Here is a 27,745-nt window from a genome sequence, read left to right on the forward strand (position 1 = left end):
AATTTAAACAAGTAAGAACCTATTAATTAAGCTCTATGGAAATTATTGGAAAATCACACAAACCCTAATTGCATGGTATCTACAAATAGGTGTTTATGGTATCATTTGCAAGAAGCTAAACCCAAGTTAAGTATGACATTTACTCTAACTTGCATCAAATCAACTTAATCTAAATCTAGATGGTGATCAAGCATCTAAATAAAAATCAAGCGCATTACGAATAGCAAAAGATACTCAACAAGGAAGAAAAACTTGATAATAACATTGCCAAAAGGCAATTAAGTATTCATGATTAACCTACATTGTAGCCCTAGCAAAGAAAAAACCCAAAGAAAGAACTCTTCCCTCTTCCCTTCTTTGCCGCAGCCACCCGCTCCCTCTTTAAAGTGTTATATATTTTGGTGGCTTTCTTTCGTGAATGAATGAATAAGGAGAATTAATCTCCACATTATAACTCACGGCAATGGGCAACAAGAAGGCTAATTAAAAACCTAGCCCTTATTGGACATTAAGTCCTAATTAAAGAAAAAGAAATTAAACGGAAATCATACAAACAATTATGTCTCTCTTAAAATTCACGGAATAGCATTCCCATGTCACTTTGATATCCAAAACCGTTGCAGTTTCATCTTCTAACTGTAATGCATGTCTTTGTGCAATTACTTAGTCCCTTGCTACATTGGATTACTCTAGACACCGGAAAAGTTCAATTTTCACTTTTTTTTTTCTTCATGTAACTCCGGTATTGAATGCCTATAAAATAAAACAATAGAATTTAGTGCATTTAACCCATTCATATACACAATACCCAAAGGAGATATATGATAAAATATATGAAAATTTGACCACATCAGTGGCTCAGCCGAAGTTCTCATCCTCTTAGTGTATAATATATCGTTGTATTGAAAAAATAATAAAAAGAATACCTATGTCAAAACTTTCCTAGTTTTTATTTTCATTTTTTATACCTAAAAACTTGTTCGATAAAAAGACAATGAATTCATAAAAGGTTGTCTAATAACACAACTGGATGAGAGAGTCATTGGGTTTTCCCAAACAAATTCTAATGGCGATCTGTCTTTATTCTTATCCTTCTGTTCTTTCAATTCTACACAAATGACAACGTGCATGGAGAGATTAAAACCAAAATAAAAGAGATGGAGAGATTTTTCAATGTAACCTGAACACATAGTGATAAACTACATGTCACTATACTAATGGTGGATTATGTGTGTTAAAAGTTGATAACTTAAAAAATTCAATTTTTCACTACTTATATAAAACATGTGGTATACCACCTGTGTTCCGATCACAATGAAATTTTTTTCAAAGAGATGCAGCAAAATTTTGGAGCAACTAAACAAATAATAACGTCACACAAGGAAATGTCTGTACACGTGTCCTAGTCTTGCCACGTGCCCTGTTGCTGCCATTGTGCCGCCACCTCCTCCTTCTTCGTCTCCTCCTAAGTCGTAACACTTCATATATTCATAAACCCCAAACCAAATTAATAGACAGCTTCTATCTTCAAGATTTCATCATCTCAGAAACATATTCCTGTGTTATCATCAGACAGGTAGCAAATTTAAGCAAAGCCATGTTGGGTCTTGTTCACACGTTCTTGAATCTTGTAGCTCCTCCTTTCACCTTCTTCTCCCTCTGCGTTTTCCTGCCACCCTTTTATCTCTTCAAGTCCTTCTCCTATGTCCTGAGCTCCATTTTCAGTGAAAATCTCAATGGAAAGGTCGTTGTCATCACCGGGGCCTCCTCTGGTATTGGAGAGGTAACCAATATCACTGACACTAAAGAAAATATGCACAAATAGCGCACACTACAAACTTTTAATCAAAATAGAACCGAATCATGGTAGATATGAACAACAATTTATTGTTTGCTTAAGTTTGAACCCCGTTCTATTTGTGCATGTCACATGACATATTATTTTTTAGTTAGTACACTTGTATTATTTGTGTTGTTTGATTTTGTAGCACTTGGCTTATGAGTATGCGAAGAGAGGGGCACGGTTAGCCCTTGTTGGGAGGAGGGAAAACGCTCTCAGAGAAGTTGTTGATCGAGCAAGTGACTTTGGCTCTCCAGATGTTCTCATGATACATGCAGATGTTTCCAAGGTTGAGGACTGCAAGAGAATAGTTGATGACACCATGAACCACTATGGAAGGCGTAAGTACAATTTATATGTGTACAATCAACTTTTATCATGTTTTTGGCACGGGGAAATATGAATTTAAATTAGCTACCGAATTACATTGGTACTCCAAAAAGAGACGTGATCTTGTACTATTTTGCTACTTTGTGATATGTACTCATCCCATAACAGACAATAATGAAGAAAGATAAAGCTATTTTTAGGGTGACAGTAACATGTAAATTCTTATTTAAAGGTATGATTGATTATTTGATGGGGTGTGTGATGTATGCAGTGGACCATCTGGTGAACAATGCTGGGATCACTTTACTTAGCATATTGGAAGACGCAACTGATATCACCAACTTCAGAACCATCATGGTAACTGCTCTGATTTCATTTATGTGGTTAATTGGTAAATACATGTCCAATTATCAAAACATCAATATATTTTGCCTGAATTTTGAAGTAAGCCAACCCAAGTAATGTCCCTATCTGTTCTATTTTTTTTCCAAATAGATGAGTGAAAGTTGACAACTTGTGATTGCAGGACACAAATTTCTGGGGCTCGGTTTATACCACTCATTTTGCACTTCCACACCTGAAAAGCAGCAAAGGTAAAATCGTGGTACTTTCGTCGTCTGCTTCATGGCTACCTATACCAAGACAAAGCATTTATAACGTAAGTGATCTTTATGAAGATTGTTTATATTAGAGATGTTATCTTCTTATACTTCATTACTTAATTGTTCACGTATATCTAATTAGGCAAGTAAAGCAGCTCTACTAAGCATGTACGAGACACTGAGGATTGAATTTGGGCCAGACATCCAAATTACAATCGTGACTCCTGGATTCATAGAGTCTGAGCTAACCCAAGGCAAGTTCTTAATGAGTGAAGGAAAAATGACAGTTGATCAAGATTTGAGAGATGTAAGTTTGTTAAATTCTTATATGCACTTAATTTATTAGTTAATCTAGTATGCATATTAGAAACATGTTATTTTGTTCAATATTGATCATCGCTTCATAATCACATTATATTGCTAAACTGTCTATATCTGTTTATGTTGTTAAGACTGTCAATACTGATCTTTGCTTCAGATTCACAGTATGTTGCTGGACTTTCAATATCCATTCACAGTTTGAATAGTGTATCATATTAACACGGCCCTCATATTGTTTTGTATGAGCGTAATTTTGTGCAGGCCCAAGTAAGTGCAACTCCAGTTGCTAAAGTGCAAGGATGTGCCAAATCAATCGTGAACAGCGCTTGTCGTGGGGATAGGTACTTGACGGAGCCGGCATGGTTCAGGGTGACATACTTATGGAAGGTGTTTTGCCCTGAGCTACTTGAGTGGGGTTACAGACTAGTTTATATGAATAGGGCGGGCTCATCTGCCAGAGATGCACCTAGCAAGAAGATCTTGGATTACACAGGAGCCAAGAATGTGCTTTACCCTGAGAGCCTCCATACTCCTGAAGTCAAGACAGACTGATCAAAACTAGTACTTGGGATTTAAGGATGTGAAATGGTTACCAAGTTATATACATATATATATATATACATATACATATATATATATACACACACACATACATATATATATATATGCGCGCGCGCGAAAGTTAGGAAGGTTTGTAATTTGGGTGGTGGTTAAAATCTGGGGGGGTTTTGAGTTGTCTACGTACGTAGATGTAAATAAGCAATAAAGGTGTGGTGCGGTGTGGTGTGTTGTAATGGATAAGTTAGTTATTAATGTATCTGGGTTTCCTCAAGCTCTCACGTGACCGCTGACCATCTCTGGAATTTTTTACCAAACTTTATGTGACTGCACGTGAGGACTGTACAGAAACCAAGCTGGTTCAGATACTAACTTTTGTCCAGGTGGATCTTTTGAGTTTTGAATTCTCCATGGTTCCTCTCTTCTTCAAGCCCTCAGGTTTATTGATCATATTGATATAATTAGGAATGAATGGGGGGAGAATTGCGAATCAAAATGAGAGAAATTTTATGTTATGAATACAAGTTGCATAAAGCGTTAATCTCTCCTTTGTAGAAAACTTCACTCTAAATTATGTTTTAAAAAACGCAAGAATTATAAGTAGACAAATAGCTTCACTTGAATGTGAAGCCATTAATCTCATAAGGAACGCTTGTAATTTTGAGTTGATTCTTTTTAGAATCACTATTGTAAATTTTCATTAACTGAACACATATTTATGTGGGGGCAAGTCACTACAGCTGCCTAAGATTATTGCATTTGAGGTAAAAGAAAAAGTTTATTGACTTTAATCTTTGAATAAGATTGAATTTAATTAAAATTAGTGTTAAATTACATATTAATTCTAGGCCCTTGACTAGATATCCACGAAAGCATAAATATGTAATTTCATTTTTGATAGAGTCGAAGGGACAAATTAATTTTTAATTTTGTATGATACATCTATTTATATTTCATCTTATGAGACTAAATTGTATTTAAAAAAAAATACATATATACACCTAGCAAGTGGGTTCAGATAACTTATAGAAAGATAATAGGGAGTTTTAACGAAAAGTCCACAGTACTGTTCACTTTAACGAAAAACCACATTTTTACACTAAAAAGTCTAACCTGGTACTATTCACTTTACCCTTTATTTTGTCTTTATCGTTAAAACTCAAAGTTTTCAAGCTTTTTTCATTAGTTTTCCTAAGATAATAATACATAAATCAAAATAGAATGTGAGTGTAAAGAATAAGTTGGGTATAAATTAGATATAAAACATGGGTACAAATAAATTTTCCAATCTAAAATAAAATAGGCACACTTGTCGAACCACAAATTTGTCCTTGTATATTTTACCTGGTTCACCCATTTAATTCACAAGAAGCAAAAAAAGTGACAACCCGTCCCTACTTTTATAATTTTATTAATTTTAAATGAGTGAATTGACAAAAATGCTCTAGAGGGGAAGGTATTGAGTTTCGTTGACTAACTTATAGTGAGACTTACAAAATGTTCTTTTAGCATATCCCTATAGTACTTGACAATACGAACGCATAAGGGCAAGCAGAATTGAAACCGAAGTTACGATAGGGGTTTTACAGAACTATAAATCCGAAAAGTACTTTTGTAAAGATTAATATTTATTATTTTATATATTTCTCATAATTATTATATTATTATTTTAAAGGATTAATCTCAGTTTACTTGTCACATCCCGGCCCGGGGCGGATCACTTCCCGGGCCCGCTCCACCACCGTAGCACGATATTATCCGCTTTGAGCTTACCATTCCCTCACGGTTTTGTTTTTGGGAACTCACGAGCAACTTCCCAGTGGGTCACCCATCATGGGATTGCTCTAGCCCCCTTCTCGCTTAACTTCGGAGTTCCTACGGAACCCAAAGCCAGTGAGCTCTCAAAAGACCTCGTGCTAGATAGGGATTGGTATATACATTTAAGGATCACTCCCCTGGGCGATGTGGGATGTCACATTACTACTCTGAAATTTCTTGGTTTTCAACATTTAATACATTTTTTCATCCCAAAGTGGTATATAAAATCATAATTTTGAGACATGTTCTTACATCCGTTAAGTTTTCTATTAAATTAGTCGTTAACTGGTGACATGGTGCTCACGTGGATAGTGACTAGCGCCACGTATCATAAGGCCCATATAAATATTAAAAGTTAAAAAATTCAAATTAAAAAAAAAAAAGTTTATGAGGAACCGCACGGCCAAAACCCATCATCCCTTCCCTCTTCTCCCGCTTCAACGCTTTCACCAAGCATTCCCTCCCTTCTCTTCTGCGCCCACCCAACCATCCCTTCTCTCCTCTGCGCCAACCCAACCTTCTTCGATCCCCCGCACATCCAACCTTCCCCCTCATTCTTTGACTCCACTATTCTCTCCCCTGATCCTTCCATACCTGACCCACATTTCCCTTACCACCATACCCCAACCCCATCCATTTGACTGCCAGTGGTGGTCAACAAAACCCAGATTTACGACTAAAGACTCACACCTACCAGATTTGACGGCGATGGAGAACAAAACCCAACGATCGGAAAAAACGGTGGTGGGGAGCACAAACCTAGCAGCCAAACCGATTTAATCTTTTCAAATTTTCTTTCAATTTTTACGTTGAATATAGACTCTGTTATGCAAGATTTGGTCAAATTTGAATTTTTTTTCTGCATTTGTGTGGATTCGGATCCCAAGTGCCAAATAAGGACAAATAAAGTGAAAAGGGTTGGGTGGATGTGAAAAGGGAGTATAGCGCTGCCCAGATGGTGAAAACAGAAAAAAGTGGAACAGAGAGAAAAAAAGAGAAAGGTGAAAGAGAGAGGAGAGGAAGAAGGAATGGAGAGGTGGGTTGGTAAGGGTGTAGTGGCCGAGATGGTGGACAATGGAAAGATTCTCCTCCTGATGGTGGAGATTAAAGGGGGAGAGGAATATTTCTTTTCTAATTTTTGTGTTTTTTAATTTTTTTAATTTTTTAAAATCCACGTGGCGCCCAGTCATTGTTCACGTGGGCGTCATGTCATCAGTTAACGGCTGACTTAACAGTAACCTTAACGGATGTATGAAACTGTCCCAAAATTTTGACTTCAGATACCACTCTAAGATGAAAATAACTTGATGTACTAAATGTTGAAAACCAAGAAATTTGAGGGTAGTAAACTGAGATTAACCCTATTTTAAAATTATTTTGTGAGAAATGAGGGAATGGAGAGTAATGGACGGAGGAAAGAAGGGAGAAATGAGAGTGGGCTGCTGCCCAATCAGAAAGAAGAGAAAGAGAGAGTGACCAACCAGAGAGGAGAGAAATGAGGGGAAAGGAGAGAGGTGCAAAGCACCCAAACGTGACCCGTGCACCCACACACCCAACTCGGTTTCGACTCGGAGGGTTTTCTGACGATTCTCATCCATTTTTTTCAGGCGATTTTCACCCATTCACCACACCAAACCTCATCACCACATCCCAACATCCATTTATGCTTAAAATCGACACGAATTGGTTGAGATTTCACGAAGAAATACCCTCATGTGTGGCGCGGAAACCCTTGCCCAAGATCCACCAATTATGAAATGTTTTCCTTCAATTGCCACCACCATTAGACTCCCCTTAAGGTCTAGAACAAAGCTCAAACAACTATAGGGGTGGTGGAGCACCATAGGTGATGGATAGAAGCCACCTATTTCTAGGGGTCTCGACGAGTTCGAGGGAAATTGGAGCTTTTTTCGGCCGAATTGGACTTCGACCTAGGTATGAAAGTTCTTCCTCTTATTGAGATCTTCATTCCTGTAAAATTTGGGAATTTTTGGAGTTGTTCGATTTTCCGGCAAGTCGAGACGGCCAACCACCGTGTGCGACGGCGCATGGTCAGTGGATTGGCGCTTCATTTTTAAGTTAAATTCGATGTTCTGATTCCAATTTGATAACCGTTTGTTATAATTCGATAGTTTAAACTAGTATGGAATATTACGCCACTTGATCATTTTATGATTTGATGATTTGACCGTTGGATCGTCACCAAACTTTATTACGTTATAGTACGTAATATTTGAAGACAACAGAAACTTACGGATCTGGAATCCGACATGCGGATCTTCCTGAATTGGATTTCTAAGTTTGTAAAATCAAATGTTGACTGCCACTTGATTTCATGATTGGCGGAAATCCGACCGTTGGATCTCGATGAAATTTTAGTATGTTATTCTAGAAGCATAGTATGGACTTTGAGAAGTTACGGATCGGAAATCTATGGGTGGATATTCCAGATTGACTTGTATAGGATTGTGGACCCTATTTAGAGTATTTCGACACCCTGATTCCAAATTCGCACTCAATTTTCTCAAATTTAATTGTTCTAGTGGAGTTTTACTAATGGTGTACAGAACTCATAATTCCATGTCTCAACTCTGAAGATTGCATAATCTTGTAGGACATATAATGTCATAGAATCTATGTTCTTTCTTTCTCCAAGTCGTGTGTGACATACGAATAAATTGTCTGAGAACTCTATTCCAACTCTATGTCTCTCACATGCAAGTCATATTAATGAAAGAGGAAACTTCTCATTATTTGTTGTGTATGTGATGATATGTTGTTTTAGCTTCGTCCGAAGTGGATGCCCAGTGAGTCCGCAGAAAAATGCACAAAGGCAATTTTGGACAGTGTTTGCCGTGGAGACATGCATCTGACAGAGCCATCGTGGGTCAGGTTCGGATTTTGGTTGAGGGTTTTGTATCCTGAGCTACTCGAGAAGCTTTTCCATCTAATAGTTGAAACCAAGAAGATGCCAGCCACTCCAAATAAGGATGATTAATTAGGATAAACGTTCATTTTAGTTTCGGATTCTGCAGTATACTATGTTTCATTAAATATTGGTTACATATTTTTATGTTTTTTTTTTTTTAATAGGTAAAATCCGACACGTATCGAATGTATGTACTGTAATATATCATTTTTAACAAAAAATAATGGACTATGAAATATTTATATTATGTCTGATTCTCTTAAACAAACGGTATGAAGACGGGGATGGAAACTGTTTTATACCCCAAATTGAGTTTGGGAATGAAGAACATGTTTCCAACAGAAATTTTCCCCGTACCAAGTCATATAAGGTTTGTTTTTAAAAGGGGTACTTAAGTTAATTGCAAACTCATAAAAAGCAATAGTTTACGAATTTTACACGGTACCTTTCGTACACTATATATATATATATATATATATATATATATAAAGTAGCCGCCCAACTGCATCGACTAGTTTCCAGTTGATCGATAAGAAAAAAGAAAAGAATATTGAGAGAATGGACGGACATGGATTCATCGTGGCCGGTGCCGGAGGGGGTTTTGGCCAACCGCCTCCCGACGACCTACTTGCGATACTTCTGAACGGGTCATCATCTGCCCAACCGCCCTTCTCATGATGCTCGACCACTTTAATAATATCGTTGAAATTATGCAATTTATAGTTGTTGGTTTTGTATGCATTCTGAACGCATGGAATTTCGTGATCGGTCTGTTGGAATGTAAATTGTTTTCCTGGTTGTTTTTCGAATTAAGTTAAAAAGACAAGTGTAAGGTTTGGATTCATTCCAACCATGAGCGACTCATACGTCCTAGATGTTAGACAAATGTCCTGTCCTTATAGATGACCTTAAGATGTAAGGCCTGGTTGTTTTAAAGGTCAGGTGTATATATATGGAATGTTAGCTGCTGTGCTCTGCAATGTTTAGTGCAGCAGCTTTCCTTGCACAGAAATACAAATATCACGTGCCTCATTCTTTGCATCTCCAACGAGGGCTTTATCCTCCACGAAGTTACTACATTTGAAGTCATAGTGACAAAATTTCATCCCCAATTGAGCCGGAAAAGAATTTTTAGCTATTTCATCGCCAAATGTTAATTGTTTGTTTTTGTTTCTCTATGCTTTATTTGGGAAAATTAGCAAAAACCCTTATAAGACTTCGACCTTTAGTTAAAAGAACTCCTTAGATGGAGGACTGATCGATAAATTATTGAGCGCTCGTTGCTAAAAGCCTTGACAAATAGAGTAAACAGAAGTTTGAAATCTGATACAAAACTTAAGTGTCTAAATTTTTCAGAGCCTTGAAGCTTTGAACTCGCGTGCGCGGTGGCTGTGGTGATGAATCTGATGAAAAGCGTGAAGGGTAAGGGGTTATTATCGATGCCTTCCACCTTATCAATCCACAAACTCTGATGATTGGCCAAGAACCAAGGCAAACCTTCAGGCCTTGATCCACAGGTTGAACAGACATCACTACTCCTTAGCTGTCAACTTCAGGATGAAATAACTGGAAGAGAAAATGCTGCTCAACCTTCGCAGGAAGAATTGGACTGCCGGGCTTAAACTCAGACCATTTGGTCATCGATCTGAAACAAATCTGTTCAGGTAATATGAGCGTTCACTGTGCATTTGTTTGGTGGTCAATTATGCCGAAATGAGATTCTTTTCACTTGGGTTTTGCAGGAAATGCTTAACATAGCTGCTGAATACAAGAAAGCCGTGGAGGAGAAAGATGAATTGCCACCTGTGAAGCTTGCGACTGCAAAGATGGGAAAGCAAGCCGCCAACAAGCACCTCGAACAGCTTGTCTCCAACTTTAAGTCGTTGGACATCGGCTGGACATTTGGAACATGCTAGATACCGTGAGTTTCGTCGATAATAGTACTTAACAAGACTAGTTCTAGCCATACTGGAAAATGTAATTGACCATAATCATTTACATATCTTGTCAATGAAACTTCGTCATTCAATTTACATACTATCAAACTAGATTTGCTAATCTGAAAAGGGCTTATCTTGCATCATTGTTCTTTAACATGAGGGTCTCGAACCATCTCTGGATACAGATGCTGCTTCAGGCCAGTTACGTACAGGAGCTTCTTACTCAGCGTATCCCTCTCGTCATTGCCCACTTTACTTATAAGAAGCGTACGGTTACACCACTCCAGCATCTCAGGGAAATACACCTTCCAGTAAAATGACTGCCAAACCCAAGCTGGTACTGTCAAACAATTTTCTCCTCGGCATGCGCTGTCCACGATTGATTTGGCGGCCTCCTTCACCGGCATGATCGGTGTTATGCTTACTTCAAGCTAAAACCAACGAAACCAGCAAAAGATGATACATGGTGGTCCAAATAAAAAGCATTATAAAACCTGAATTAATCACTAACAATAACCAAAAGTATATATATAACTAGGCAGGCTTACATCTCTCAATTCTAGATCTAATACCACTTGGCCTTCCTTGGATAAGAATTTTCCTTGCGAAATTTCCGATTCAATCATTCCCGGAGTCACGATTGTTATTCCAACTTCCCTACCAATTTCAACTTTCAACGTCCCGTAAAAGGCTATCGCTGCTGCTTTTGTAGCCTAATTAGCCAAAGTGAAATTCAATCACTGATGATTCACAGCTAAATACAGCAAAAATAAATACATTTCACTTGGGAATTAGCATGTTCATGAGGTCAATTGTTCACTTTACTTACACCATACATGCTTAATCGTGGTGCACGCAACCATCCGGCAGAGGAAGTGATCGCTACGATCCTCCCTCCGCTCCTTTTAAGGTGTGGAATGGCAAAGTAGGTGCCATATACTGAGCCCCAGAAGTTTACGTCCTAGCAAATGAAAAATGGAATCACTAAATATAACAATAGTTAACCTAGCTAGGTATAGCAAGTAGCAATTGACGAAGGCTTTGTAAATTTTAATTACTTAATTACCATGGCTGGCGCTAAGTTAGTGACATCAGTGGTTTCTTCAAACAAGCAGACAGGAACAATCCCAGCATTGTTCACTAGGTGATCCACTGTAAGCATCATTATTTAGAGTTAATCCAATATAAACAGATCTATGAATTAATTTGATCATGAATTGAGGAAATTAATTACAATTACACAATTTATAATCACTTAATTAATCAAGTGCACTTACAACGTCCAAAATGATTCACTGTTACATCAACACAGTGCTTACAATCTTCAACCTTTGAAACATCTGCAGTGATTGCGAGAACATCTGGGGAGCCAAAGCAAACGGCTGTGTTGGCCACGTCACGTAGTCGGTTTTCTCTTCTGGCAACAAGAGCTAGACAACCTCCTCTTCTAGCATACTCATATGCCAGATGCTTCAAAATCCATCAAACACAACTCTATATCACTTAAAACAATCCTTTATTTGGCCACACGAACCAACACAGTTTCTAACGGACTTTATCATCCTACCATCGTATAGTAGGACTCACCTATATTAACAAGTGCGTCGTCTAGTGTTTCAGTTGCGTGTCTAAATAACACTATCAATAATAAAATACAGCATAACTCAAGCACTAATCAATAAGTTAGTAAGCTAATACAGTGCTAGATGACACTCTCGTTTGGCCTCGTTTCAAATTTAAACCCATGATTTGAACGGTTACTAGATGACACTCGTTTGGCCTAGTTCCAAATTTAAACCCATGATTTGAACGGTTAATATGAGACATGTATAGCAAGAGAATATAACTCAAATCAAATATGAAAATGTATACTTTCAATTTCTATGTACCTCTCCTATGCCGGAGGAAGCTCCGGTAATGAGTATGACTTTTCCGGCCACATCTTCACTAAAAACATGTTGTGCGGCGGAGAGGAGAAGCTTGAAGAAGTGATAGGGTGGCAGAACGAAGAGCAACAAGGCGAGGGACATGGGAGGAATTGTAACAGTGAGCACCTTGTTAATAATATCCATGATTATGGTTAAAGGCTGGCTAGCTCCTTGATTAATAATTTTACACAGTTGTGATTATCTACATATATATAACTGATATCAAGCAGTGTCGTAGTTGTGATTATCCACATATACTATATATAACCGAAATCAAGGGTCAGGACTTTGCAACGTAGCAAGGTTGCATGAAAAGAAAGCAACACGTAGTCTCGGTGAGTTATTGCCACCAGCTTATTGAACAACCAAATTTTTTTTTTTTTCGGTCAAGAGGAGATCTTAGGTACCGTTTGGTACGTGGGATGGGACGGAATAGAGTGGGACAAGGCGTTCCGTCTCACGTTTGGTGCGCCTTAAACGGGTGGAACGAGTTGTTCCACAGGACGAGATTTGGGTGAATTTTCGTTCCACCTCACCCCCTGAAACGACTCGTTCCACATTCGTGGAACACAAAATTATAACCTCTCCGTCTCCTTCTTCTTCCTCCTTGTTTCCATCCGAGGGCATCTTTGCTCCCGCTCCGCTCCGTTCCGTCCTGTCCCGTTCCGTCCTGTCCTGTCCCGTCCCGTCCCATTCCGTTCCGTCATGTCCCGTTCCGTTCCGTCCCGTCTGCATACCAAACGATACCTTATTACACAACAACCATAAAATACAAGCAAACAAGGCACAAGACACCCTATTAACAAACAAACAAAAAAAAACCAAAAAGAGGGCCCAAGACTAAGAAAAACAAACAGAGAAAAAGCCCATATAAACAGTAAAGCCCAAAGAACTGCACCACAACCGAGAAACCGAGAAGCTTCTACTGCCATTCCACCATCAGCATTACAGTCCATCCAAGCAAAACCAGTCCACCGCCGCCGAGTAATACCTCACTAGACGCCATCTCCGACCTCGAAAAGCTACCTGAGCACAACCATAAGCAGGGGATAGTCGGCAACAGAGTGAGAGAAGCCAACTACCCGAGTGAAGCTTGTGGAAACCCACAAGCGAACACTGCTGAAACTGGCAGATAACAAAGAGAAGGTGGTGGTGTTGAAAACACCCAAGCCAGAGTAAACCCCAAAACTCTACACACGATCTTAGTAGGAAACATGACTGAAGATTGGACCATGGGATAGTCGGGATGAGGAATACCTTTGGGGATAGAAGAATTGGACAAACTGGATTTAAGGAGAAACAATAGTAAAAGCAAAGAGAGAAGAAGGAAATGGGAAAGAAGAGGACATGACAATCGACCCCAGCCGAAGCTAGGGCCGGTGCCTCTGGAGAAACTTAGGTTTAAAAATCTCACACAAACAGTGAGAAGGACTCTCAGTGTGGAGAGAAAATCTCTCACCCTGGAGAGAAATTTTCCAAAGAGTCAGCCTTTAGTCGATGAATCCAATATTTCCTTTGACCAAAAACTTCTCACTGAAGAAAGACCTAATAAAGAAAAGAGGAATGAGGATCCTAGGAATCCTCAAATCGTGTCCGTTCATCTTATATCGTGCAGTCAGTTTTCGTTTTGTACCGTTCATGTTTAATTTTAAATAAAAAATATTTAAAATAATTTATGGCTGCATGATGTACGATGAACGGACACGATTTGAGGATCCTCAAGATCCTCACAAGGAGGATCTGGAGAGTAATGCTAGGAAGACTAAATTTGTAGATAAAAATTGTAAACTAAATGATGTGTCAGCAATAGAAAATAGCATGTTTAGCGACGCTTAAGTAATAAAACAATCATCAACTTATATGTCATTTAGTTTACAAAATTTGGTCTCCCTAACTTACCCTAAAGAAAAAGATAATTGAAAGTGAGTTTCTGTGCACGAGGAGAGCTTGACTCTGTAAGATTGTGAAGAGTTCCTCTTTAACAGATTTTGTGATTATTTCACAAAATATTCCATATATAATGAGAGCATTGTTCTAAAAATCCCCGCCTAGCACTGCCTAGGCCCCACCTAGGCACTAGGCGGCTGGCTACTGTCCCGATTAATGCCTAGGCGTTTGAAAATTGAAGAAGGGGCGCCTAAATATTGTTGAGGTGCCGGTCTAGACCGTCCAAGCACCCGCCTAGGTCGTGACTCACTTAGACAGTAAATAGATAACTTTTATTTTGCATTTTATTTTATTTTTTGCAATAAATTGTAAGAGACTTGTTACATACTTAAATGAACACACATTATATCCTTATTCCTCGTGTGCAAGGCTTGTAACTTGTGTTCCAGGTTATTTCATACATTTCAACATCTTACTCCTAATAAGTTGTCTTAGACAAAAATAATTCTAGGATTTCTCAAAAAATACAAAAAATGGTTGATTTGGTATATGAGGATCTGAGCATTTGGCATTCGGAAAAGAGGAACGGCTTGTTCGCTTGTATAAGTTTCGAAGTGAAGATAACTACAAAATATACTCATTGGGGATCCTCCAATACGTGGTTAAAGTTGATAGATATTCTTTATGTTGAAGTGTACAAAATAACTCTAAATACAAGTGATGTGAAGCATGTAACTTATTTTGGATCGAAAATTAACGGAGTTAAGATGAGATGACAAATTAATGATTTTAGAAGTTGATATGACAAATCGATTAAAATTTTAGTTCAAATGACTTGAAAAGGGTGTATAAGTTCATATGACATTTCAAAACTCTCATTATAATATGAAGAATTTTTATCACAAACATGAAATTTCATGAAAAATAATTTATGATATGAACAATTTCAATCATAAGCACGAAATTTTGTGAACTCGGTAACATGACATTTTGAGGAGGAATGCCTCATTCATTGAGGATCCAAGTTAATTCCTGTAGGCACATTGCTTATACAGTGAAGCAAACAGATGTCAATGGAAGTAGCCAAATTAGATTTTGAAAAGTTAGTTTTCTCGTATATTCATTTTTTCTTTATGCACACCTTTTTTCTATTTCTCTCTCTTATTTTCAGTGATTTATTAAGGAAAATGAAAATAAATTTGAAAACTCTGCATTCATTCGAGGTTTCAAATTCAATTATCCGCTAATCACTCGCTATTCCGTGTTTGAAAAAATGACATTGTCTGAGTTTAGTCAAGTTTTTGGAGCACAAGTGAGCTGTTAGGATGCTAATCCTATTCGAGTTTCCTTCTAGCTCACTCTAGGGTTCGAGAAAGAGGAGGGTAATTTGAGATCCACTGATCCAATGATGAAGATTACATCTTTGTTCTACTTTACAATCCCATCCCAAATATCACTTGCAATCTTCACTCACTCTCTCACAATCCGCCGCTGAAGCATCCGCTAGTTCTAACGTAGCAACTCAGTTTCATCTCTTTCGATCACCCTCATATTTCAGTAAGAGGAACTTCAACTGTAATGATTTGACTCCGCTATCGTTCATCAAGGCTTGTGTTCTTCAACTTGGAGATCTTTAAGACCATGAATCCGCCTTCGAACAATTCCTTCTCCCAACTTCTTTCTCTGGACGCCATAACCGCAATTCTTGCAAGCAAGAGCTTCATCGAACTAGGGAGTTTTTCCACGATGTAGCATTCCCATTGAGAACAAGGCCACATATAAACCATGAAATAGAGTAAATCCAGAACTAGGGGGATATCTCAATGGGGTACGACTGCGAGGAGAGATGTTGTGACGCCCGACCAGGCGGGGAAGCATGCCGTGATGTTGGAGCGGCAGCGGAGGCACGTTGTGATGTCCGAGCTGGAAAGGAGGCCTTTAGTCTCCTCAAAAGCAACCACGCATCAGATTCAGCACAACCCTGTGTCATCTCAAGGGCAATTGGAAGATCATGCAATCTCATCTCTATAAGCATTATGCCCTGAAGACATAGAAGTCCATGATGCTGAAGGGATTCAATAATAAAAACTAGCATACGGGCACACACAAACTGTGAGAAAATTTTTTATTTTTGTTTTTGAAATAGAAGGAGAGAGGAAGAGAGTGATATAGAATGTGGGAGTGAGAAGTTTTTTTTTTATTTTTTTTTATTTTTTATTTATCTATTTATTTTTTTATTATTTTTTAATTAGATATATGTTAGGATTACATGTAGGTGAGGTTTTGAAAAAAAACAGCAAAATGTGATTGTGTGAAATTACATTTCTACCCCATATTTCTTATTCATGTTCTGGTTTAATTAGAAGGTTAAACTGGTAATTTCATAGAATTTTGGTTTACAATAAGTATTTTATTAATTAGTAGAGATGACCTTTAAATGGTAAAAACTACAAATTGATTAGGTATTACCTCGAAATTCGTTAAGAATTTTTGAAACTGCCTCATTTTTGCCTTCATATTCCGAACTTCTGTATTGTCTGGAGAAGAAAGAGCAGCTCTGGCCTCCTCAGGAGAATGACCTATCGCATTCTGTACAACCTAAAGAGCATACAGCTAGTCAACATATCAAACTCCGACGAGTATGTTCATCATGGATAAAACCTCAGCTCAAACTTACATTGTGATCAATGAGAATTTCAGAAATGAGAGTCCCATCATCAACATACGCTCCAAGCTCGTACATGTCACCTGTGTATTGGAACTTATTCACACCAGTCAAAACACACTGCAAAATTTGTTCACATTTCAGTAATATGGTTATTATAAATCTATCATCTGATGGAAACAAATAACAGAAATGTGTGTTCACCTTAACCTTCCCCCGAATAGAACGAATGTTCATTGTAATCAACTTGGCTGACAAACTAGATAGGTAATCGAAAGGACGTTCACGGTCTCCGGATAGTATTTCTGGGCGGTCAAATTCATTAACAACATCGGTTTCCTCATCATTCAAAACAGCATCTGAGGATGCGTAAGCCCTATGAGTTTCATTCTCATCAATCATAGTGATATCCTCGTCATTCAAAATGGAATCTCTAGTATGATTTTCTCCCCCAAAATGAACAGCATCCATTTCAATATCTTCAACAGCATCCTCAAAGGATGGGTTAGGAATGGCATTTTCAGGTACTCGACTTTCCCTGCTATGACGAACACTAGACCGAACTGTATTTAAATGGAGATTCTCAACACCAAAATCATCAGATAATGGGTTAGGAATAGCATTTCTTCTGCTATAGGGAGTGGTATCCATAGGCATCTCGTCAACACCACGGCCACCAGTAGATGATGGGTTAACAACAGAATGTTGTCCACTGAGAGGAACAGTAAACTCTTCAGCAGTCACTGGGCTGCTATTTCTAGAAGATACAGAGCTGGTAGTTCTACTAGATACGGAGATGGTGTTTCTAGAAGATACGGAGCTGGTATTTCTAGCAGATACAGAGAAAATAGCACCTACATATCAAAAATGGATGCAACAAAACTTAGAATAGAATGGAAAGACGTAATATCATAAGCTATACTTGTCAACAACTTCACAAGTAATGACAGGAACTAACTGCCAAAGAGAGGGAGACAAGGAATTCAAAGAAACTAGACAAGAGTTGCTTATGCTCTACAAAGCCCCACAACCACACGCAAATGGAGTTGTTGATATACCTTGGTTGGGTGCTTGAACAGAGGTCGGGGCTTCCATTGTTGAATTATTGGTGTGTCCAGCAGCATTAACAGTATTGGGAGGCCATGCAGCAAGAGCTAACCTAGTCGATAGAGGAGGAACTACTCCATTCCTGGTCCTGCATAACAATAACACATATTATCAAGTTCATCAGTTAAGTTAGTTAGCTTGTATAAAGTGTGTAAACTGTAATACATGGTAATGTAATGACCTCCTGTAGTCCAGCATTCCCTTACTAAAAGAAATTAGGAACCCGAAGAAAATTGGAAAAAATAACAACCAAGATTGACCAGCATATTTCTGAGCTTAAAACCTTAAACTGCAAGAGGAATAAATTTTTGCACTCCAATTGACGATCAAACTAGTTTGATGTAAGTTAATCATCACCTAAGAAAAAAATCCATCTTGCACTCCACCAACCATGCAGTCTGTTATCAGTTATCCAATATCATCCACCAAGTTAACTTAAACCCTGTTTATCCAATACCACTATAAACTTATATTTTGCTAGAGCTTTTAAAGGCAGCAGTGTTTTTTATTTCTTTTTATTTCCATCTATAATAAGCTAAGGCAAAGTTAAATTCAAAGGCATATCTAGTCATGGAAAATTTTATAGCTTATACATCTGAAAATTAATGGTCCGACATGAAAATCAGTAAGTTGTAAATCTTCAGCACTGACTACTATATCATAGATACTTTATAGTTACCTGTTTCCTCTTGGGGGCTTATTTACTTCTTCAACAAGCCGTTGACGTGCAGCATCAAGTTCCTCAACTAATCCTCCTAGAACTTCAATACATTCGGGGACCAGCATAAGAAGCCCGTGGCGTATATGCACATTACATATAGCAATCTAGAGTTTAAGAGGATAATCTATGTTTGAGTCAGAAGAGCTAACTAAGCCTTACGGTGCAATGAAAAGGGTTGAACGACCCATCATTTTCCATTAAATAAGATAGCCAGAGAAAAACAAACCTTCAACCCAGCAGGAGCCAAAGCTTCTAGGGCCTGAATAGGCCTGTATTCCATAGCAACGACGCGTTGAACACCGTCTGTCAATGACAATTTGAGGCACCTCTTGAGCCCAACAGCAGTTTTCTGATACCTATTCTTCAGAGGATTGCTGATGTTAACAATCTCATCAACCTGCAAAAAGCTTCAAGCTTTATGCATAAGCATTACCAAATCAAATTCTATTCGAATGGTTATGTTTAATTTGTGAAAAGGTTCAATCTTTACCTGCAAAACATAGGGTCCAGGAAGATCAACGAGATGAAGAGAAGCTACATTTTCCGGAAGCACGCCGCCGCCGGTTCGATTCATATCCGAAACCAGAAACTGCTCGAAGCAGAGCTTCGCCTTCGTCTCCACATCGAAGTTTTGAAATCCCGGCACGGATTGCCGGAGTCCATGGACGCAAGCACCGAGCCACTCCCTCTTTAGCCTTAGCCCCAACCTCTGGAGATGTTCGCTTATTTGGCAGCCGTCGTACCTCTGTGGAGGTGGCCAATTTTGGGGTTCCGGTGCCTGAGCCATGGGAGGAGGATGTGGCCGGGTAACAGGCTCGGGTGCCGGAGCCAGCGGAGGAGAATATTGCCTAGTAACGGGCTCGGGTACCGGAGCCGGCGGAGGTGACGGCGACGAAAGATTGTCGGAGACATCGATGAATTCTTCTTCGGAGGAGGAGGTGACTGGGAGTGGATCGGAGGGGTAAGGGCATGGCGTGTCTAGGGTAACGGGCGGGTGAGTGACAGTATGCGATTGTGGCCCAGGTTCTTCACTTTGCTGTTGTTGTGATGGCGGCGGTGGCGGTTGTTCTTCTTCGTCGGAAGAGTAGCTGAGGCGGAGGCGTCGTCTGAGCGTACTCATTTGGTGGCAAAATGATTTGGGGATTTTGGTGGGGTTTTAGAGAAGACGGTTTATTTTTGCAGGAAAAGATGGTTCAAACTTTTCAGTTTTTTTGGGAAAACGACTGGGCCGAACTCACCGGCCCAGCCCATCAAAGGCCCAATCAGGACTAAATGTTCCTTTCTGTAGAACTTCCCTACATCTAGAATAGACGGTGACAGTATCGCAAACCAACCATACACTACGGTTTGAAAAAGGTAAAATGCATGACAGTATGTAATTAGCTTAAGATACTGTCACTGTTTAACCACTGGCCGGCACTAACGTTAACCCGAAAGCATAAACGGACTCGACAATCATTCTGGAAACACCACAGAAGAACCAAGATAAAGGATTTGCATTGAACCTTGGAACCTAAGCATGCGAAGAAATGATAAGATCCCAATTGTACAAAGTTGTTCTGTTCCTCAACCCTAATCTGCTAACCAGCCTAACCACATCAGCAAGAATTAGAAATCACGTAAAGATACAAAGGAAAAACATCCAGCTCTAGTCTACTCTACTCTACAATTAACAATACAACAAGCGTTTCAAGATTTCATAGCGGGATGACCCCTCCATCTAGGTACACTGGAGTCGAGTGTTCTTTGCAAGACATTAATCCGCTCTTGTACGAGAAACTCTTCTGTGTCTTCAATTTGAGCGTGTTCCTTCTTCATGATCTGCTCCAGATCTTTGACGTAATCCAGTTTGAAGTGCAGCTTTTTCATCTACGTAAACATTCATGACAAAACGGGAAAATGGATAGGTGTATACACAGTAAGAATTGCAGCAACTGGGAAGAATGAAAAAGGAAGGGAACCCAAAATAGAAGAAAACAAAACTACTATATACCTGCGTCCCAATTATGGTTGCCATGAGATATTCAATCTGTCTATCCTCCTGATCAGCCAATAATTTTGAGTGAGCGGCAGCTGCTCCAAGAGTTGTTCCAATGGCAGCTTTAATTTGCAAAGTTGGAGGTATGTCATCTTTTCTGAAGAGTGCATCCTGACGCTCTGAGAAATATATAAACGCAAATTCAAATAGAGATGGTTAGGACTAAAATCATGCAATAACTAATTAGCCAGCAAAATAATGATGCGACTAAGTGAATACGGAAAGCTGTAATAGAAACCAACCGCCAAAAAAGAGGAGTGAAACAACAATCACCAAATACTAACTTTAGTTATACAAACATCTCCATTATCATGTATTCCAAATTGATTGTAATAAACTGTAAAAATCGTGTCTTGTTTGGCTTTACTGCAAATACCTGATCCGGCTGGCTTTTCCCTCATTTCCGAATCCCTGTCTTGGACTCTAAAATTGATAACAAACAAGAAATTTCAGAACTTTAATACCAAACATAATATAACTACAAAAAGACCTATATCTGAAGCATCAGTTGGAAAAGCATATTCCAGTGGATAGATAACCTCTCTGTCTCACAGTTTTTAGCAGGAGACCACACACCATTAGTAAAAGAATCATCATCAGTATCAAATATCTCCCTTGAACATGAGGTTTCCTCACAAATCACATTAATGGCCGCATCAGCTGCGGCAGCTGTGATTTGTGGACCAACCATGGTTGATATGGCAGCTACCTAAAGATGAAACAACATTAATATTTTGTAACAGAATAAAAGGCCATAGTTAGCATATGATAGCATGAAAGAATAGTTATGAAAAAGTAAAAGAAGCAAAATAATGAAATCAATCTCCACAATTTTCCTTCCTCATTCATGTGTGCATGTATATATATGTTTCCAGCCAAGATTTGCCAAAGCATTAGCAACTTAACTGGAGCCCCCATAACCATTTTAGTCTAAACTTTATAGGGTTGGGAAGTTAGGTACCTGTTTAATCAGTGAAGTACTAGCATCCGAAAGAGAAGCAATGCGCTGTCTTTTCAAAGGTGAACCTTCACTCAAAGTGTCTCCGTTCTGCTTGCCATCATCTGTCTGCTCATGCAACTGACCCTTGGTTATGATAGTCTCTTGACACCCTGTTGAAGATAACTGAACTTGCTCCGTAGAGTCCAAATTAGCACTAAAGCCATTAGAATTGTCTTTTCTGTAAGCAGAACCCAATACAAGCTCCCCAAAAGGTAGATCAATGAGCTTAGCAATACAATCAAATTTGGTCTTTGTCTGAACATTTTGAGCAACAAGCTCCCAATCATCCCCATACTTGAAAACAGATTCTAAAAGTAATAGGGTTTCTGATTCAGTCCATTCAGCTCCATTAGTACTGCTCTTTTCAACTGCCTCTTTTAACTGGAAATCATCCCTCGGTTTGTTCTCCTTCTCCCCATAGTTTCCATTTTCAAAACACTTTACGCAAATCAGAAAATCACCCTGCCAATATAGTAATTCAAACAGATACAGAAGTCATTAAGTTTCAGTACAAAAAGCTAGCGATAAATTTTTTACAGATATATTGAACGAAAAATACCTTGCTATACTCATAGTGTCCAGAATCGCAATGTCCACCACAGTTTCCACAAACCAACCCCTCCTTCTTCAAATCACCAAAAACATTAGAGTATGATGCCAACGGAGGAAACCCAACCCTACTCACACCTCCACCACCCCCAACCTCCCCAACTTTAGGTTGACCCGAAACCTGCGAAATGGGTTTAATGGAATTCGGCATTGCAGCCACCCGGATCCCATTGGGAACTCCATCCTGAACCTTAACCTTACACCTCTCATCACCCCCAGCAACAAAACCCCCTCCACCACCTGAATTCGCACCGAAATTAATCAACCCCCACTTCTCCAAGAAATTAAACACCTTATGAAGCAAACTAACATCACCCACAAGCGACTTTCTAACCTCAGTGAATGTAAGCTTCCTAGAAGGATCTTCCCTGTACTTATTAATGATAAAATCCCTGTATTCCTTGTACGTTTTCGGAGTTCTCGAGATCGAGCTCCCATCAAAATACTCCTTCAACGCAATTCTCTCAGTTTCATGAATCTCATCCCACAGAAACCAGCCTGAGAACAAACAAAACCAAAAAGCTCATACCCTTTTCTCAATCACATACTTTAACCAACAATTCAATAAAAAATTAACGGACCCAGTTGACAATTTGGGATGATTGCTTCGTGGGGAGGAGCAATTAGGGTTTTGAATTGGGGATAACGTTAGGGTTTTTGAAAAGATGAAAAAAAAGAAAAAAGGGGGGTGGGGATGCGGAAACTTACCAGAGTGGCGTGGGATGGAGTAGAGTTCGAGCTCTGGTTCGTCGGGTCGGAGCGGATTAGAACCCGGGTCGTGTGGAGCGAGTTCCATAACTTCGGACCAGGTAATTGAGCCGAGTCGTGTCGTTGAGTTGGGTCCGAATGAATTCTCTCTCGCTCGCCCTCTAATCTCAATAGTTTGTGCTTCGATCAATGGCTTGATCAGCGATTCGAGGGTCACGGACCAATCGGATGTATATCCTGCGGCGGAGGTGTAGGTTATGTTGTGTAGGAATTATATGGGATCGGGCCTTTAGAGTCCACATGAGTTTCACGTGACAAGAAAGAAGATTAATACAACTTTAATTTATGATTATGCTAAATAAGAAAATTAATTTTTTTTTCCCTTCAATATTAAGGAAAACTAATGAAAATGATTTGAAAACTTTGAGTTTTAACGATAAGAACAAATTAAATGATAAAATGAAAAGTACTAGGATTGACCTTTTAGTGTAAAAATGTAGTTTTTCATTAAAGTGAATAGTACTTGAAGATTTTCGTTAAAGTTCCCTAAATATTATGCAAAACATCGTACTTTACAGTAGTAACAAAAAAATAAAAAAAGGTAAAAAAATTCCTAATGCACGTTGATCTCCACGGATTTTCCTTCCTCCTAACAACTAATTAATTAATCCACTAACAGTGTCGTTCTACACAAAAACAAGACACTGTGTTGTCTTGGTGGAATAACTTAATTTATTTTTCAGCCAATATTTCCTTGTTTTTGATCTATTCGAGAATTTCAACTCATGAGTTTCAAATGGAGAAGTGTACATTCATCGTCTCCTTCAAGTGAAAATCGAAAACAAAGTGCCTACTTTCTTTTAAGATAAGTACATGACCAATTGGTCAAAACACGGTCTAGTTTCCACTTGATTGAAAGCGTTTTAGGTGAATTCAATGTTATAGCACAATGTGGAGTGGAGGCTGATTAACGGGCGTCTTACTATCATTGTACTCTAAACTTTAAGATGGTTTGTTAAGATAGTTTGCTTAATTTACAAAGTTAAACCAGTGCAACCAAGTTAGAGCACGCACTTTGAGCTCGTTTGAAAAATGCTTTTAAACGACTTAAAACACTGCACTTCAAGTGCTTTTTGAATCCAAAATCATTTTATCTAAAAACGCTATCAACCTTTTTTTCTCCCCGGGTTCTTTCTCGCCCGTTACGAGAGAGTGATCCGGATGAGGATCTTCTCACACAGCACCAACTCTGGATGCTAAAGACTCAAAGCAGACAAACAATGTGGCAATGGATGGAGAACGTGAACTAGTTTGGATGAAAATAGATAAGAGAAATATAGATGCTACAAACGTTATAACAAAAAGCATATCAACACTCCAACAAGAGTGATATAAAGTTGAACTCGATTTATAAGTGATAACAGGGGGAACAGACTAGTAGTCTCGAAAGGAAAATACAGAAGCAAGTAAAGAGCACCCTCGATGGACGATACTCTTAATTCAACCTCTGTGCAGCTTCCTTGGCTAAGAGCTTCTCCTTCGCCTTGGTCTTGGCCTGTGATTTGGCACCCATGATACCGCCTCCCCACTTCTTTCTTAACTCTTCGTACTTATCATTGAAGTTGGCCTAAATCACATACAAGTAACGATAAGGAGCGGTAAATCAAGTGTTTACAATCTGAAGGGTAAAATTGTCAAGCAATCTGACGGGTAAAATTGTCAAGCAAAGTAAAAAAAAAATTCAATTCAACATACCTTGATAGCCTCCAGAATTTTGCTGAACTCAAGCTTATCCTCATTCTTAACAGTTGTCAAACAAAGTGCAGCAGCTGTTTTCTTGTGGAGAAGCTGTCAGTGAGGCAAAAGATACATTAATTCCTTCCAAAAGACGTAGAATCCATTGTTTGATTAAAAATAACAGACAAAATTACAGATCTATACCGCTCCAAGACGGGATTTCCCCTTCACAATGCAGTATGGGATCTCCATCTTCCTGCACAAGGCAGGAAGCCATACAACCAACTCGATAGGGTCCACATCATGAGCAATAACAACAAGCTGAGCCTTGTTCTGCGAGGAAGACAACATCTCACTAGTTAGCATAACTTACGACCATGTCAAGGTTCATTCATTGAAACCTAGAAGGAACAAATCGATATGATGTATTACCAACCTGCTCGATCAAGTAGGTGACATGGTTAAGTCCATATTTCAGAACAATAGGCTTCTTTGTCTCAACAGTTTTTCCTTCAGATTCCTCTTGAGCTCGTTTCAGGAGACGTTCCCTCTTTGCAGCTTTGTCTTCAGGTCTGTACTTCAGAAGCAACTTGAAGAGACTAGTTGCTGCAAGTAGTGTTTGAAATATTATAATTGTTTGTGGGAGTAAAAACAATTTTATACTTCAGACCTCCTCTACAACTCCACCTTCAATGTTTCATAAAACCAGACCATATAAGAACATGAATGGATTAGTCATTAACCGCTCAAATCAGTAATTTTAGAGCTACAGATCCTAGAATCAACTATCAATACCATTATGCGACTATCGCAATCAGATACAGGATGGGATGTTCATCAAAAAACACGAAAAAGGGGCATAGAAGTAGAAATCCACAAGTGTTGAAAAACTTTTCCTTTCCCAGATTAGTAATCAGTAGGAAGTGAACGTATGCTCATCTAACCAACAATAAATTTTGAGTGATGGTAAGAATTTTAGATACACTTTTTCAAACAATTAACTTCAAATGATCCTAAACAATCACATTACTCAAGCAGCAAGAAATCACAATGGTCGGTTTCATACCGAGGTTCTTGTCCAGAGTCTTGGTGAACTGGTTAAGTGCTGGTGGGACCTTCAAACGTTGCTTAAGGATCCTCTTTTTCCTCTGGATACGGACAACCTTGGGCCACTTCACAAACCGGTGCAGATCTCTCTTAGGAGGCAAAGCCCCACCAATACCAAACTGCTTGGTACGCTTCTCAAATAGTGGGTTCACAACCTTCTCCTGAAACATTAATTAAAGAAATATTCAATAATTGACGAGTTTCAAAAACATTTTAAGATAACAATCCATAAACAAATGCAATATAACATACAGTTTTCTTCTTAGCAGGTGCTGCCGGTTTCACACCTCTCTTGGGAGCCTGCAAGACAAAAGAATATGGGAGAATTAAAAACAATGAAACCAATCAAAAGGTAACCACGATTCCGATCATGTCCCAAAGTTAATTGGCGTTAAAACTCGATCACATTTAACAAATGATACAACACCAGCGCCATCCAAAACGTGCTTTTCACGCATGATTGAAGGCATTACATTCACTGAACAGGAACCTCCGTAAACATTCAAATTCTGCTTAATTGGATAAACAAATGAAATAAAATTCACAGTTCAAAAATCCCCGAAAACAGCGTGCACATAATGGCCTCCAAATCTATCCCATCTCCAGCTGACAATTCGAAGTCTTCCGCCCCTCGAAAAACAAATTCTCAAAGACTAATTCCAAACATAGCCTTAAAGATTTTTTATTTACATTATTATTACTCTTTTTTCACTGATATTTTTCACTAATCACACCATTACATATACATACATGCTTTCATCAAAACTCAAAAGTAAGATCAGAGGTGATTAAGCTTAATCAGCACCAATTAACACATACAAACACCGCGATTATACTAATTAATAAGATTTCAAGCCCACAGATTAACTGATAATCCACATTTCACACCAACGGATGAAAAAAATCAGAAAACACAGGCATGCACACATACAAGTGAAAATTATTCGAAGACAGCATAAGGTTCGAGCATATGCAAGAAGAAGGAGTTGAAACTAGGGTTTAGAGCATACCATTTCCGGGTGGCTGAGATCTTCAGTGACCTTCTGGGGTTTACGGCGAATGAAACCCTAAAGCTAAGCTGAAGCTCTCGAGCGGCGCTAAGTGTGAACTATATATAGGTGGCCCTATTGCGGAATTTGGGTTTTGATCCGATTCGTTGGTTCGGGTCGGATCTTCCTGCGACTGTTCGGCTTTAGTTTGTGTTGCTTTTAGGGCGGGCCGCAATCATGGGCCATATTTTTTTATTTTTGAGTTGGGCTTCAGTTTATGTTGATTCAATCTGCCCGGGAAAAGTATGAAAAATGAGGCTTGGACGGTACAATCTCTCTGTCACCACATAATGAAAGTACCGCTTTTATGGTTCTTGGTTTGGAAAGAGATGTTGTTAGGTGATTTGTTTTATTTTCTCATTGAATCTGAACCTAAACTTGTGCTCGAGAGATAGACGTTCAAATACTTATAAAAGGACGTATGGATTCAATTATTACCAAATCACTTGTTTTCTCTTTGGAAGATTCACTATGTACATCAAGAAATGGCTAAGCCATAGGAGGTTTCCTCAACCCAAATTACACCAAAAACCAAACAAAAAACTAATGCAAAATTACCTTAACCTCATCAATGTCGGGTTTCCTCCCGATCAGAGTGCTTAAAAAACATTTACTTATGCATTCGAGATCTGATCTTGTCTTTTAAGAAACACAAAATTTAAATCAAGATTAAAGAATGAGGAATTCCCGAGAGAGGATCCTTGCCGGATCCTCTTTGTAAGAATTCCTGGAAGAGTAATGTTATTTATATCATGTTTTTGTACCACATGTTCATACCACCTTAGGTGACATTTGACGTGGACATGCGTAGCAATTGAATTAATCAAAATTTTAAATTTAGTACATTATTT

General features: G+C 38.7%; 5 protein-coding genes and 1 pseudogene across 5 annotated transcripts; 2 read left to right on the plus strand and 4 right to left on the minus strand.

The window, feature by feature from the left end:
- The first annotated feature begins 1,515 nt into the window (after window positions 1–1,515).
- Window positions 1,516–3,925, plus strand: LOC137713883 (11-beta-hydroxysteroid dehydrogenase A-like). The gene is made up of 6 exons (XM_068453235.2): window positions 1,516–1,783; window positions 1,989–2,181; window positions 2,442–2,527; window positions 2,697–2,828; window positions 2,915–3,079; window positions 3,355–3,925. The coding sequence occupies exons 1-6, from the start codon at window positions 1,598–1,600 to the stop codon at window positions 3,643–3,645; spliced, it is 1,053 nt and encodes a 350-aa protein (XP_068309336.2). The 5' UTR covers window positions 1,516–1,597; the 3' UTR covers window positions 3,646–3,925.
- A 4,367-nt stretch (window positions 3,926–8,292) lies between these two features.
- On the plus strand, window positions 8,293–10,346 carry LOC148691140 (26S proteasome non-ATPase regulatory subunit 14 homolog pseudogene; annotated as a pseudogene).
- Window positions 10,337–12,391, minus strand: LOC137712317 (11-beta-hydroxysteroid dehydrogenase A). The gene is made up of 6 exons (XM_068451417.2): window positions 12,228–12,391; window positions 11,616–11,808; window positions 11,405–11,490; window positions 11,168–11,299; window positions 10,887–11,051; window positions 10,337–10,769 (listed from the first exon to the last, which is right to left on the minus strand). The coding sequence occupies exons 1-6, from the start codon at window positions 12,366–12,368 to the stop codon at window positions 10,479–10,481; spliced, it is 1,008 nt and encodes a 335-aa protein (XP_068307518.2). The 5' UTR covers window positions 12,369–12,391; the 3' UTR covers window positions 10,337–10,478.
- Window positions 12,392–15,370: 2,979 nt separating this feature from the next.
- RMI1 (recQ-mediated instability protein (DUF1767)) lies at window positions 15,371–19,834 on the minus strand. Its single transcript, XM_068452754.2, has 8 exons — window positions 19,137–19,834; window positions 18,873–19,043; window positions 18,605–18,750; window positions 17,877–18,013; window positions 17,023–17,672; window positions 16,831–16,938; window positions 16,623–16,751; window positions 15,371–16,194 (listed from the first exon to the last, which is right to left on the minus strand). Exons 1-8 carry the CDS (start codon window positions 19,764–19,766, stop codon window positions 15,961–15,963), a joined length of 2,205 nt encoding a protein of 734 aa, XP_068308855.2. The 5' UTR covers window positions 19,767–19,834; the 3' UTR covers window positions 15,371–15,960.
- A 289-nt stretch (window positions 19,835–20,123) lies between these two features.
- Window positions 20,124–23,199, minus strand: LOC137713503 (SWI/SNF complex subunit SWI3A). The gene is made up of 7 exons (XM_068452805.2): window positions 23,002–23,199; window positions 22,244–22,791; window positions 21,646–22,146; window positions 21,224–21,393; window positions 21,061–21,107; window positions 20,640–20,803; window positions 20,124–20,515 (listed from the first exon to the last, which is right to left on the minus strand). The coding sequence occupies exons 1-7, from the start codon at window positions 23,087–23,089 to the stop codon at window positions 20,336–20,338; spliced, it is 1,698 nt and encodes a 565-aa protein (XP_068308906.2). The 5' UTR covers window positions 23,090–23,199; the 3' UTR covers window positions 20,124–20,335.
- A 1,099-nt stretch (window positions 23,200–24,298) lies between these two features.
- LOC137712616 (large ribosomal subunit protein eL8y) lies at window positions 24,299–26,991 on the minus strand. The gene is made up of 7 exons (XM_068451722.2): window positions 26,856–26,991; window positions 26,098–26,145; window positions 25,805–26,006; window positions 25,175–25,344; window positions 24,943–25,071; window positions 24,757–24,849; window positions 24,299–24,628 (listed from the first exon to the last, which is right to left on the minus strand). The coding sequence occupies exons 1-7, from the start codon at window positions 26,856–26,858 to the stop codon at window positions 24,497–24,499; spliced, it is 777 nt and encodes a 258-aa protein (XP_068307823.1). The 5' UTR covers window positions 26,859–26,991; the 3' UTR covers window positions 24,299–24,496.
- Window positions 26,992–27,745: the final 754 nt, after the last annotated feature.

This window comes from Pyrus communis, chromosome 14, assembly GCF_041283825.1.
Source record: "Pyrus communis isolate YQ-2024b chromosome 14, ASM4128382v1, whole genome shotgun sequence".
NCBI lineage: Eukaryota > Viridiplantae > Streptophyta > Magnoliopsida > Rosales > Rosaceae > Pyrus > Pyrus communis.